Here is a 15,183-nt window from a genome sequence, read left to right as displayed (position 1 = left end):
TCGTATATATTATTAATTTATTTATTTTATTTAATTCACAATTTATGGTCGTTCTATTATGATATACAGGTGTTAGAAACCTGAAAAAGTGAACCTGCTTCGGTCTTTGAAAAGCATATCAGTTAGGATCAAAAAAGAAACACTTAAAAGAGAAATGAGTTGAAATGGATTTCTATGAGTACAAGACGAACCTTGAAGGAGAACAGTTGTCCGTAAGTTATCTTTTGATTTCAAAAATGATCATCTGAAAGCAGACTGGCGCTGCTAATTCCTAAATGAGGCTGTAATATTCCGTGTGTCAGAAACTGAATCGATTCCACCGAGCCAATTCAAAGGCTCATCTGTCGCAGGGGGCGCCGACTTCAAAGTTGCCTTAAGTTTCTGGCAAATATACATGCTCTGTCGGTATCACGGTTGTCATGGTGAGGTCGTGGTCGGATGTATAATGATGATTAGCGCTTGGCTTTGGGCCAGATTTCTTCAATCGTACACACAGATAACAACTTCTCCTTCCCATGAAAGGTCTCCCTCCATCTCCAGCGTTCAGCCTTTGAAGTTCTTAATAGGTTTCGAGTTAAGGATTCATCCGTGCTTTTTATGCACACAGGGCTGTTTATTTTAAAATAAAGGTCAGAGCTGAACGTCACGTGCGCGTTTCAGACCGAGCCAAAGCATTTCGTAGACATTTACCCTTACTTCTGCGCTAATGAAAATCATTAGTGCTGGAAACACAATGAGAGCCTATGAAATAAGCTCCTTTTGTGTTGACTGTGACAGAAAGCACACGCTGTGCTGTGTAATTATATTCAGAGGAAATCAGCGTTTCTGAGGCAGGCAGAAGATCCTTTATGTGCTGCCCGTCTGCCTGGATATAACACATTATATCAGCCGAAATGAACAAACACCTACAGTTACACAATCGCTCTATCTCTCTCTCTGTCCGTCTGTCTGTTAATCTAACTCTCTGTCTATCTGTCTTTACACTGTACTACACTACACTACTCTAGTTGTTGTAATAGTAGTATTTTTTTATATTTAGATCAAGGTACTCTAAAAGATATTTTCACTACTTTATTACTATTATTATAATTAATTGATATTTTGTAATATTTAGATTAATGTTAAATATTCTCACTACTATTTTATTGATAGTAGTAGTAGTTTATTATATTGAATATAATTATATTTATATTAACATTTTATAATATTTAGATTGTAAATATTATTATTATTATTATTATTATTATTATTATTTATAATGTAATTGTAATTATAATATTAAGATTAATATAACATTTTCACTACTGTTGTTATTATTATTATTATTATGATTATTATGGGTGGTAATAGTAGTAGATTGATGTTATTGTTATATATGAATATTTTATATTTTATATTTACATTTTATATTTTATTTTATTTTAAATTAAATGTTAAAATAATTTTGTCACTACTGTTTTATTATCATCGTCGTTGTTGTTATTGGTGTATTATGCTACTTTTGTCATGATTATTATTTTTAGTTTTTACTAATATAATTATTTATAATAACTGGTAAAAAAAATTCTCACAATATTTATCTTACAATAATAATGATAATAATAATAATAGTAGCAGTAGTAGTAGATTGCTATTATATTTGTATTTTGACATTAATAAATATATAAAAAAAAATATGTTTGTGTCTACTGCATTATTTATGTTAGTGGATTGACATCTGTATGTCTGTTTTTTATTTAATTTATTTTTTACTATTATTAAAAAAATACATAAATGATATAAGATTAAAATAATTATTAATTATATGAATATATTTCATCTCTCACTGCTAACAAATGGATCTGTCCATGCCAAGATGCTGCTGATCTTATATAGCAGAGAATATTTAGCATCTGGCAGATGATGTATCATAGCGCTCATGCGTCTGGACTGCAGTGCAGAAGAACTGATACCACAACATATGAAGTGCCATCTGTAACCTGCTGCACCCCCCGCCTCAGGACCACCTCAACTAACCCACAGTCAACACACACACACACACACACACAAGATGGAGAGCTAGCAGGGATGGCCAGGTCCTTCATGCTTACATAAGTGGACAGATCTGTCCATCTCTTTGTCTCTCTCTCAGACACACACACACATACACACAAACACTAGGTTAAACACACAAGCTTCCAGCTTAAGAGAACTGTCTGCGGCACATGCTGGCCTTTTATTCTGTTCCCCAGGATGCATCTGTCAGTTGGGCCGCACTTGTGCTTTCTGGCGGTAATGCAGTTGCATCAGCAATTCTGATGCAAATTTGCACTGTGCTCTCTGCCCTCCACATGGATATCATGCAATTTAGTTTGATGAATGTGCCACAGGATGGTGTGCATTTTGTCATCTTTCCTCACAATAGATTATTGCATTGTTGTAGCTCAAAATCTAGCTGTGGAAAATAATGTTTACCTTCTTTCAGCTTTATGCCACACATTACTGCACATTACAATGTATGTTTTTGATATATGTTCTGATTAACAAAAAAATAATAGGAAAAGATATAGTGAAAATATAGTATTTGAATATGTAATTTGGTATTATGATTTAGTTGTTTTATTGTGTGTGTATTTGTGCATGTATGTGTGTATACATCACACACACACACACACATATGTATGTATATATACATGCTTTTCATTCAAATCACTTACAATGCATACCTGTGTGTGTGTGTGTGTGTGTGTGTGTGTGTAGGTGGGTTAAATTGTGTGTATTTTATTTGCATTTTAAAATTTAGAAGTTATTAGAAAAAATATTTCCATACTATTTATACATAATATATACAGTGCTATGCAGATGACTAGCAATTCATTTAATAGCAATTTCTAGAGCGCACAGATCTATTCTTGAGCTCTATCGCTCACCCCGCTTGAATTTATTCCCAGACCGCATTAAAATCCACTGCAACGTAAAGTGCTAACTATCCAATACATTAAACATCAACACAGATGGCCAGTTCTCGGTCAAACCACAGGGCATATGAGCGTCTTCAATGGGGAGAGCAGCGCAGAGTGAGAGAGTTAGGAAAAGAAATGAGATTTATGAGAAATTGGCATGATGGTTATTACACATTCCTGCGCCAGTGTGAGTGGATCCAGTCTCAGTCATAACCTCCTCCCGTCATACTCGGCCCGGACCGTGTCTAAATGAGGATGAAATCCAGCACAGGGAAGATGCACTAAGTAAACACTGAGGGGCTGGATCAGGTGACGACGCATCTGTTGTTCAGCAGTGACTGTTAATTTGGATGTCTATAAATCCCTCTCGTAGTGTCCCGTTCCACACTTGCTGGCCCCCACCCCACCCCTGTCATGTGAGCGGCCGTGCCAGTAACCCTGGCGGAGTGCTGTCCTGCTGACGGACGCTGGCTAGATTAATGGACTCTTGAATAGGCTGTAGTCTCAGCTTTTAATATTTTTGTACACAGGGCAGACAGATGTGAGCAGGTTGTGGTGACAGTGACCCAGGGTGCTCATCTTAGTAAGTGCAAGGGGGTACTTATTTTATTAAGCCCTCCTGACTTGCCCCTAAAATAGACACACACACACACACACACACACAAACACACACTTCCTCCACCCTCCACCATCAAATTTATTTTCAGGAGTGTTTTCATGGATATGTTATTTTTTTTGTTATTTATATATATTATTTATGTAATGTTTATATTTGCTCAATTTAATTTGGGTATGCTCATTCTAATTATAGAATTTTTTTTATTATATTCAATTACATTACACGTCTATATAAGTTAAATTAAAATTGTATGTATGCACACACTTATATATTATTCATATATATATATAATTATGTGTGTGTGTGTGTGTGTGTGTGTGTCCAGACAGGATGATTTTATTCAATATATTTAATAAATATTTTTTATGAAAAAAATTATTTATTTTAATTTATACAGTATGACCTAGGCACTCTGCTGGTTAGATCACACATAGTCTAAATCCTATAGTTTGATATTTGATTAATAATATCCGTAGTAATACCATGTTTCCTCTTATCCTTTTAAGGAAAGATACTGGGGGTGTATCCATTATGTTATTACATTAGCTAATATGATGTCATGGCAGGAAGGGGTTAAAGTGATTATAAAGCTAAACTGGCTGTATTGATTGTTTGTATTTTGCTCTCTCTCCTTCTCTCTCTCTCTCTCTCTCTCTCTCTCTGTGTGTGTGTGTGTGTGTGTGTGTCCTGGTGTGAGTAATTCCTCGCAGTAACACTAGAGGGCAACTGGCTGTCAATGTGATGACTCCTCTACGTACATAAATAATTCAGCGCACATCTCCAGTGCTGCCGATTACTCTTCCATCTGATCTTTTTCAATAACACAGTCTGCACTCACAAGAGGTTTTATTGTTTAATTAAGTCACCTCATAACTGTTTTTAACCTACAAAAAATAAACCTTTGTCAGAATGGATTGACAGGAATGTGTAGAGAAAATGTAAGAGAGCGAGAGAGAGAAACAAAATGACTTAGGATTATTTTTAGACCGAGATCAAATGACAGCTAGTCAGAAGTTCATAAGAGAAGCTGAGGCAGCAGATTAGCATATTGAGAGCAGAAGAGTAGAAGCACAGATTGAACTGTTGGATTAGTCTTGTTGTATTTTATCATTGTGGTGATATTGTTTTGTGACCAGAATATCCTGTGGCACTAAATGGTTTTGAGTAAATCAGACTCAGGTTTTAATGTTTATTTATTAATGGTTTAAAAACTGATGTACAAAAACAATACAGGATTTTGTGTCTTGACTAAAAGCTTGTGTTTTTGTCGCAAATGTCACTATTACCATATGAACTAACTTTATTAAAAGGCATTGTACCGTGTGTCAGTACCTTATTCAGTATTGGGTAATATTAAATATTTGTTTTATTGGTAACAGGCAATATAAGATATTTAATTGCTTGCATTATTATTATAATTATTACTACCTTTTTTACATTTAGATAACCTTCACCAAGGCACATTTCTCGTTTTCATTTTGTTAGTAGTACATACACACACATGACACAAAAACCTAATAATTTAATAACTTTAAATATAACTTTACATTTAATGTAGTATTGTTAAATTTAATCTTTTACAAATCTGAAAATGAAAATCAATTTCTTGTACTGTACATTATAATGTTATGATGCATATATTCACTTCTAACATTTTAAAAGATTATTTTTATTTATTTGTTTGGTTTTATTCAAATAGTTACTCTCAGTTATATATTAATATATAGTAGTTATATTTTTTGCCCATAACATGAAAATGAATATCAGCTATAATTTTACTATCAAATTAATGTTCCATAACGCTAATAATTTAATAGAGTTCAATATAATCTTACTAGTTTTTTTTATTTTTTATTATGGTGTCATGCCAAAATATTTTACTTTTAATAACTTTGATTTGTAACTTGTCCCACACCATTTGTTGTATGAACATTTATATTTCTTTAGATCATGTGACTTTGGGCTTTTCTAACTAATCCAAGTCTATTCTCACATGTGGAACAATAAATGCACAGAAAATCATGAACAGAAGGACCCAAGGCATATATAAAGGGAGTGTAATAGAATATCATGGGATGTCATGAGGATGACTTTGGCATAGGGGAGCACAAATTAAATTCTCTTCCCAAGACATAAAGAAGTTCTTAGGACTTTGAAATGAAAAAGGCCAGCTGGAGTGTGTTAGGTGGGATCAAGCTGATGCAGCATTCTCCCTCAACCACACATGACATAACACCACACACTTCAGCACCACGGCCAGATAGATAAATAAATAACAAACGGGTTGTATGTAGCACCAGTGCGTCTTCAGGCATATGCGTGTGTGTGTGTGTGTGTGTGTGCTGCAGCGTTTAGTGATGTGCTGGGACTCTAGCACTTGCTCCCTCTTGAATTAGCATCTGACCTTGGTGTGTGCGTCATCTACGCGCTCACACCACAGTTCCCCCCCGTGAGGGGACGTGCAGTGACATTGACTCATTGTTTGGTCCAATCTGTTCGCACTGTAAAAAGCCTTGCAGAAGTCGCGCTGCTGCTGATTCAGAGACTTCTGCTCAACTTTCTCAGTGATTAAACGATAGAAATGTTGCCGTTTTGGTGGAGGGAGGATTTGGGAGTGCAGCATTATTTAACGAGGACGATATCATTTATTCATTGTGTATGTTTTGCTCCTTCTGCACTTCACAGAACCATCTGCTGTATTGAGTTGTATTAAATCACAGAGTAAGGAATTCAATCAGGCCACGAGAGAGGAAGAATAAAGAGTGTTCAGCGGTTTGCAGTGAAAACACGATCACAAGCCATTCATTTTCAATGAAGTTGAGAAAAGTTTAAAGCCAAAGTGCCTAATTTCTTGGTTCCACCATGAGAAAATCACAGAAATGATGATTGTCAAACAGGTTTCCAAAAATCTGATATTGAGATTAGGTATGCACAATATACACTACCAGTCAAAAGTTGGAATGATTTCAATATATATATTTTTAATGTATTTGAAAGCAGTGACTTATGCTCACCAAAGCTGTAGTTAACGAGAAACAGCAATATTGTGAAAAATTATTATAGTTTAAAATGGCTGTTTTCCATTAATATATATTTAATTATACATCTATCTATCTATCTATCTATCTATCTATATATATATATATATATATATATATATATATATATATATAATATGTATATGCAAGTATGTGTGTGTATGTATGTGTGTGTGTATATATATATATATATATATATATATATATATATATATATATAGATAGATAGATATAGATCGATATTTAGGTTACCTTTGCTTTTTTATAGCATTTATTTTTTTTTTTTTTTTTTTTTTTATTTAGACAAAAATTTACTAGTGGTTTATCAATGTATTGGCAAGACCAATGTATCGACTGATATTTGGCATTTTTTTATTATCGGCATCGGTTAATAAGTGTTGGAAGCTTTTATATTGACAGCTTCGGGAGTCCCAAATGCCATGTATTAACTATTGAATGCCATGCTTTAAGAACATTCATGAACATGTATGTAACAGGCCATGAGAGAGAGCCAATGAAAAAGTTTCTGTTTTGTTGCTCTGGTCTGTGGATTATTGATATGAATGTGTCATATTACCTCACTGACGTGTGCCGGGATGTTATGAATGGAAGTGCAGCTGGATGATGATGAGCAGGACTAGCCTGGCAGAAGTTGGCATACAGCCCTTCTGTCTTCCTGCAGAATGAAAGCAGTGGGTTTCCTAGCAGCAGAGTTTATCATGTGGACGTGTGCCAGAACACACAGGTCATGTGATGAGCGTGACCTTTCAGCACAGTCTAGCTCTTCCACAGCAGTCAGACATGTCAAACTCAGTCAACATCATTTCAATCATTTATATGAATTGCTGCATTGACAGGCTATTGTAATTTGTATTAATATAAAGAAAGCAAAAATTATACACTTTTTTTCTTTTGAAGGTCTTAGTAATTTTTGTGTGGTTTTGTCATATTATTCGTTATTTTGTGTATGTCGTGTGTTTATTAACTATGTTTTTATTAATTATTTAGCTTTAGTTATTTTAGTACAAGTTACAATAAATAAAAATGAGAAACATTGCCATTTATTTATTTTTAAAATATTTTATTTCAGTTAATGTTTTTTTTCATTTTCATTTTTTCATTTTTATATATATATATTATTTTATTATTTTTATTTTTTTTATGGTTATAGTTAACTACTGTATAATAACCCTGATGAATACAAGCCACTTTAAACGTGCAAAATAATCATTTTCTTTTGTAAAGGGTAATATTAATTAAATTTGCTTTCTTTACAGACATCTCTGGTTTTATTTTATATGATTCATAAGTGCACATTATACCAAAGAAAACAATGCGACCAATTTTATTGTATTAAGGTTATTCACCTATGAAACGACGTTTCAGTTGAGGTTATCACAACCATGTAAGCAATAAAATATGATAATAATCAATATCATAGTCCAGCATTTTCCCATTCAATCAGAGGCTTCTAAATATCAAGTAAAAAATGCTTTAAAATATTGTCAAATCAAATCATGTCAGTAAAAATTTATTGTAAACTGTAAGTTTTTATTAATTATTATATTAAGTTGAATTTATTCAAGTTTGTAGCAGTTGTAAACATACTTTACAATGATTTGAGCCATGGAATGTGAGGGCAAATATTTTTCCCGTACTGTACCGTGTTTGTGTGTGTGTGTGTTTTGGGTGGACGGTTGTGGGCCTGACTTTGAATGAGTTCTTAGATACAGTTCATTTCATTTGGCTTCCTCTGAAACCTCCATCCACTGCAAATGTTTCAGGCCAAAACTCTGGAGAATCTGCAATTATGCTTCAAACGTATTTGCTCAAAAGAAAAAGCACGACCACAGGAATGCACAGGCAGATATTTAATCTGAGAGAGACCCCATAGTGCCCTGTAATGACTTTGGAAGAAGGTAGAGAAGCCCTGCTCGGCTTCAAAGCTCTGGCCGCTCTTCAGCCCCCAGCAGCATGGCAAATGACCTGTTAAAATCCACAGAGGCAAAGCGCAGAGATTTCTGGAAACAAAAGCAACTGAGTTTCGGTAATGAGCTTTTGAGGTTTGTGACAATGGGAGACGTCAGTTTGGGGGGAAACCAGAAAGAAGACATAAAAAGAGGGGGTCAGCTATTCCTTTGGAGCTTTGGTTTACAGTGCGGTGACAACTGTATGATCACCATTAATGACTTAATATTATGGCTGTATTTAAATAATGGCACTCATGTAAACACATTCAGTGTATATTACTAATTGACAAGGGTGTTGTATGTATGTATGTATGTATCTATGCGTGTATATATAGACACACACTACTTACACATACACACATACATACAGTATGTCAATTCTAATTATAAGTTCTAACATTCTTCATCTGGCTAAGTAGGAACACTGAACAGCAAGTTATCTCACAATAGCTGATTATCTCCCAATCTCCCAAATATTGGCAGATTCCTCAGTCTGGCTGATATATTGGCCATTCTAGTCCCCATATTGTGTGCAAGAATAAGGGAGAGAGAGACAGTTCACAGCTGTTCTGTCTCATCATCAGCAGGCTTAAATGGAATCCAGATCTGCGGGGAAAGTCCATGGAATTCTGTGTAATTGATTTAAACAGAACAAAACAAACAAAAAACACACTACAATAGAACATTTTTAAAAAAAATAACAGAAAAATAATCTTGCACAGCAGAATGTACTTCTTGAAGTATAAATAATAATAATAATACATTATATTTAAGATTATATTAAATCAAAATTTTCATCCATGTTTAAATTTAAACAGTAATTTTAGCAAAAAACTAAAACATTTGTTATGTGTTAATTTAGTTTGGTTTGATTTTGTTATAACTAAATGATTATCTTTATAATTTGATAATGTATTGATATTAATGTTTATGTTCTTATAATTTGATATTAACTTTGATATTATGTTGATATTTTTTATCTTTATAATTTGATATTAAATAATTGATATTAAATGTTTGTGTGTGTATATATACATATATTTATATAAGGAATAATTGACAACAGGCTGTTGAATTATTAGATATTCATATAAAAAATATCTTAAACAGACCTAAGATTATTATATTACACTCTAGCTAGTACAACTATATATATATATATATATATATATATATATATATATATATATATATATATATATATATATATATATATAATTTTTTTTTTTTTTTTTTTTTTTTTTGATAGTTGCATCCTTTTAAATTTCAGGGCATCATTTTCTATAGTATACTAAATAAGCATATTAGAGCCTATTATCATGTGACACTGAAACATTCAACTTTGTCACCAGGAATGAAAGACATTTTAAAATGAAAGTTTTACTATGTGAACTAATATATCCAGTAAAAAAACAAACAAACAAAAAACAGCCTCAGTGAGCATAGGAGACTTCTTTCAAACATGTAAAAAAAAAATCTCACCAACTTTGTACATTTATTTGTACAATAAATCAATAATAAATACCCAAATGTATTATGTTTTTTTATTTATTTTTATAATGGTCTTAAAAATGGGATTGGAGTGCTCCTATTGGAGAGCTCAATGCAGGATAAGAAGCGTGAAGTAAAGGAGCTAATGTACTCCGGCAATCATGAGTAATACATTACTCACAGGACTAGAATTCAAATGATTGTGATGTGGGGTGGAAGCTAAAAGAGGAAGAATCGGCGAATACGAATCCTGTTTGAGTGAATTAGTCTAAGGAACAAAGGAAAAGTGACATTTAAGAGAGAAGCAGCCTCGTTTCCTCAATAAACGTAAGCCTTTCCTCTGCCGAGCCCACGGATGCCTGCGCAAATGTGTTTGTCATGGCCACAGCAGCCAAGTAAACAACCTGCCTGTTGCCAAGGTGACAAAAAGGCTCCTTACATAAATGTTTATTTATGAACAAATGGTCTCATTTGATGCGCCGTTTCTCTGACCCTGCTGCTGCATGCGCCAAATTTGATGAAAAAAGGCGGCGCCTTCAGAAAAGAACCAGAAAAGAAAAGAAGCTCTTCTTCAGCTGACTAGTTAATGCTTTCTTTTCTTTTCCCACAGCAGATCAGGCTGTCAGTCTGTTGGATGATCAAGTGTAGCGTTGTGGCCGCAGCCTTGGGCGCGTCGTAACCTTGATGGTGATTGAATCATCAGCGCACGTGGAATGCAGTGAAGGCTGACCTGACTGAACCTGTGCTTGAGAGCACCTGTCCTGGTGTCAAAGCTGCGCTGAGTCTGAACTCTCGCTTGTGCTTGTCGTTTTCCAGCTTGATGCTGGTGATGCTTTGATAGCATTCGTCAGCTGCACAATGGGCTTTTAGAAACTAGAAATGTGAAACATTTGATTTTCCTCTGACCCTGAAAGACTGTTCACTCGGCAGCATGGGCATCAGACTTGATACGCAGGTACCGAATTTTCCGGACTATAAGTCGCACTTTTTTTTCATAGTTTGGTTGGACTGTAAGCTGACTTATAGTCAGGTGCGACTTATTTATCGAAATTAATTTTACATGAACCGAGAGAAATGAACCAAGAGAAATGAACCAATAGAAATCATTACCGTCTCCAGCCGCGAGAGGGCGCCCTCTCGCGACTGGAGACGGTAATGTTTTCTCTTGGTTCTTGGTTCTAAATAAATGCGACTTATAGTCCAGTGCGACTTATATATGTTTTTTCCCTCATCATGGCGTATTTTTGGACTGATGTGACTTATACTCAGGTGCGACTTATAGTCCGAAAAATATGGTAGTTTAGGATAAGTCACAAAAGAAACTTAATACATGCTGTCTGTCAGATGGTTTTCTGTGTGCACACTTTTAAATAAATACACGTAAATGGACAAATACATACAAATGATGTCAAAATTAAAACTTTTCACTGATAATTCACATATAATGACATGAGTATTCGCATATTCACAGTCAGTTATGTTTGATTTGCATCGATGCAGTATACTGGATCCATGCATTAGGTCTTAAAGTGTCTTTAATGGTAATCGAACCACAATAGTACAAGTGAAAATCATAAGTCACTGCACTCAATTACTTTGGTAGATTTAAAAGCATCCTAGGTGTATATGACTATGAATTATATTAAAAATGGTATTTGATCTTTCGAGCTGTATCATCGCAGTCAGTGGGTGTTGCATTTGCATCAGTCCAAAAGAAGTTAAATAAAAAGCACCCATCCACTCCAGGGGGTGAACAAAGGCCTTCTGAGACACCTTTTTCTTTTCTTTTTTGGAAGTGCACTACCATTGGTCAACATGGTGTAAATATAAAGCATATTCACTGGTTAAATATCTTTGCAGACAAGATGTATGGAATAAGAAGGCAAATACTGACTCAAACAGTCAAAGAACATTTATAAGAATCTTTTTCCTCTATGAAGACACTTTTGTGCAGTGGAGAGGGTTTGTGGATGTAGATGCCAATAAAGAACCTTTATTTTTATTTACAATTATTGAAATATGGCTTTCAAAAAGAAGTGGTGAAGTGGCACTTGCTTCATAGACGGAAGCTGTGCCATGTCAAGTAGAAAGTTGGACTATTGGGGAATATCTAACACAACACGTGTGAGCAGATCCTGACAGAATTAGTATTTTTGGATGAACAACTTTTTAAGGCTGACCTAGTTGCACCTCCAGTTGCGCGGTTATTTTGAGGCGTGATGATGATGTATCGTTTGCCCTTCAGGTTCTGTTTGAGTTTTCCAGTTGTTGACACATCCTGTCATTCTGCGAATTGTTTTACCGTTACAGTGTGTATTATCTAACATTCTTGCTTAGAGGCCAATATAATGATGTTGAACTGATGATCAAGAATGCTTGTAACAGTGGCAGACAGCGTTTTGACCTTGTCTCAGGATAATTAAGTCCTGAGTGCCATTCAATGTAAAAATATCCAGAATGAAGGAGGATGATGTATAATTTAAAGCAATGTAAGTCTCTGGAATGGCTCCAGGGATCACTTGTCAAGACGCCAGTTGGTGGAACTGTGTTGGCTGTAGCCTATGTGTTGGCCACAGACTTGGCTTGTCTTTTGTCATGTTTCCCTATGTGTGCTATAGTACAGTGAGCAGACGTCAGTGGTCTTTATGGGCTGTGGGTGCATATGGCTGTCAGCAATCACTCTAACTACTCTTCTGCTGTCCACAGCACCCAACCTGAAGGGCCGGCCCCGGAAGAAGAAGCTCTCCATCTCCCAGCGGCGGGACTCACAGGGGCAGGGGGGTACTGCCAGAGAGACCAACGGTGTGGAGGGCAAGTCTCTAGTCAAGGTGGGCTGTAGAAATACACAAATGTCGAAACTGTGGTCTGTATAAATTACAAGATAATTATGTTCAAATTATGAATGAAATCTGGTGTCCCAGAGCCAGGCTTTCAACTATCAGCATATGGTCTAGTCCACTTTGCAGAAGTAAAACATGAGAAGAATGTCTGACCATCATGCACTGCAGTTTCCAGGAATAAAAAAAAATAAAAATAAATGAATATAATAGTACAGGTTACAATTTATTTAGAAAACTGCTAGAAAATAACAGTATACTGCTTGAAAAGTCTTCATGTATTAAACAGTACTTAAATATTTTAATTTAATATTATATTAATTTAATATAGTTTATTAATGTTTAATATTTATTTAATATATTTTAATAATATAATATTTTAATTCATTAATATACTTATACATTGCTATAGAAGCTGGATAATGTAGAACAAAAATACAACTAATAAATGTAGAAAATAATAGTTAAAAAAAGACTACATTTAAAGAACAGGTGAAAATAATAGTTTTACATTTTAAATAAATTATTAAATTAAATACACCTCCCTAATATCAGCTTCCAATATTATCCAATGCAGACCATTTCGAAACATTATTCTTGTCTAGTACTGACATGGTCACAAATGTACAGGTCATCCTTCATTTCTGCATGTCATTCAGTGCATAAATACTTTATAGTAGTTAGTTATGAGCAGCTTAGCCTATGTCTCAGTCCATCAATCTGAAGCACTTTCCCCCTCCTCCTGTTGTTTGGCATTCAGTGTTACTGTTTCTTCAGTTTCTTGTTATTTTATTAACCTTTCCCCTTGTATGTCATTTCCTGTCCATTCCCCTGCTATCACGAGGGCAGTGTTTTATGATCTTCCTCGTCTGGATGAATATTTGTTCAGCACAACAGCAGCTTATTCACTCCAGCTTTGTTGAGAACCTTGAAATCACGCTGTGATCTAAACCGGTCCTGACGGCGATGTGATCTAATGTGGTTCAAGCTCTTTGGGAATGCCCTCAGCTGCTTTACTCAGGATGGGAATCTTTACCTCACAATGTAGAGAGTCATGATCCTCCATGGAACACCACTGAGCTGTAAATCTTTGGAGTGCAAAACCCTGTATTTCAGCAGAATAGTTTGGCATCAATAAAAAAAGGGGTTTTGTTTTTGCATTTGCTCTCATATGATAGAGGACACGCACACATATACTTCGAGAAGCACGTTATTTCTGCTTCCAGGGGTTGTTTAGTTCATGTCAATGTAACTTTTTTTTTTGTATTTGTTCGCATATTCCACTGGCCTTGATAACTCCTTTTGGAAAATAAATGCTCTTGATTATCGGGAACAGATGGCTAAACAGACGTGTGTGGGCCAGTGATGACTGCATCATGTGACAGCATGGTGTGGCCTGAAACTGTAAAACTGACTCCAGAACAGTTCTCAGACACTCACTCCTGGGTCCGAACAAGCTATTTTAAGTGTTTGAGAGCTTGCCGTGGTATTGAGGAAATGCACAGCATCTATTTTTACGCCACTTTTTTTTTTTTTTTTTTTTTCGGAACTGAAAACAATCAGTATGTAAACCAGCAGTTCTTAGCTGGTGGTTTGCAGGTTTTGATTCCTGTTTTTTTCTGTTCAAAAACTTCAGGAATAGTAAATAAATAAATCTAAATTAAAACATTGGTATTTCTTTTTGAGTACAAGTGTGTATTAAATTGATCAAGACTTTTTTTTTTTCATTAAAGAATCCTGAAAATTTTTTTTATATATATATATATATATATATATATATATATATATATATATATATATATATATATCCACAAAAACATTAAGCAGCCCAACTGATTTCGACATTGATTATCATAAGAAATATCCTCAATTAAGAGAATTAAGGTTTGCCATTTCAAGAATAATTAAAATATATTCAGATAGAAACAAAAGTATTTTAAAATTGAAATAATATTTCATAATTTTACTGTATTTTTGATCAAATAAATGCAGCTTTGGTGAGAATAAGAGACTTTTAAAATATTAAAACGGTAGCCTACATCCAAAAAGCTTCTTTAAAATAAGACAAATTAAAAACCTTGAAATATAGAATTGAGAGTTAATTCTTTTTCTGACCCCAGTGGCATATTTGTAAGAATGAATCTAGTAAAAATGAGTTGTGTTAGTGAAAAACAATACAGTGATAATTATCCTGCTTCAAGGATGTTTTAACAATGTTACTGGGGAAGGAGACAGTAATAGTTATTAAGAAAATTATTTTTCTTCCAGTGGTAAAGCAAAGAAAAA

The 15,183-nt window shown here is 34.5% G+C and overlaps 1 protein-coding gene across 1 annotated transcript in view; it reads left to right on the top strand.

Annotated features, from left to right (window-relative positions):
• The window catches only part of LOC127969180 (AT-rich interactive domain-containing protein 5B-like), a 103,193-nt gene that overhangs the window by 55,617 nt on the left and 32,393 nt on the right, over positions 1 to 15,183 (top strand). Inside the window, exon 5 of the mRNA XM_052570962.1 lies at positions 12,767 to 12,888. Within this exon, the coding sequence (XP_052426922.1) occupies positions 12,767 to 12,888 (122 nt within the window). The remainder of the gene's footprint in view (positions 1 to 12,766; positions 12,889 to 15,183) is intronic.

The sequence above is a fragment of the Carassius gibelio genome, chromosome B12, assembly GCF_023724105.1.
Source record: "Carassius gibelio isolate Cgi1373 ecotype wild population from Czech Republic chromosome B12, carGib1.2-hapl.c, whole genome shotgun sequence".
Classification (NCBI taxonomy): domain Eukaryota; kingdom Metazoa; phylum Chordata; class Actinopteri; order Cypriniformes; family Cyprinidae; genus Carassius; species Carassius gibelio.
Note: the sequence above shows the minus strand (reverse complement) of the source record. Positions and strands in the feature narration are given on the sequence as shown.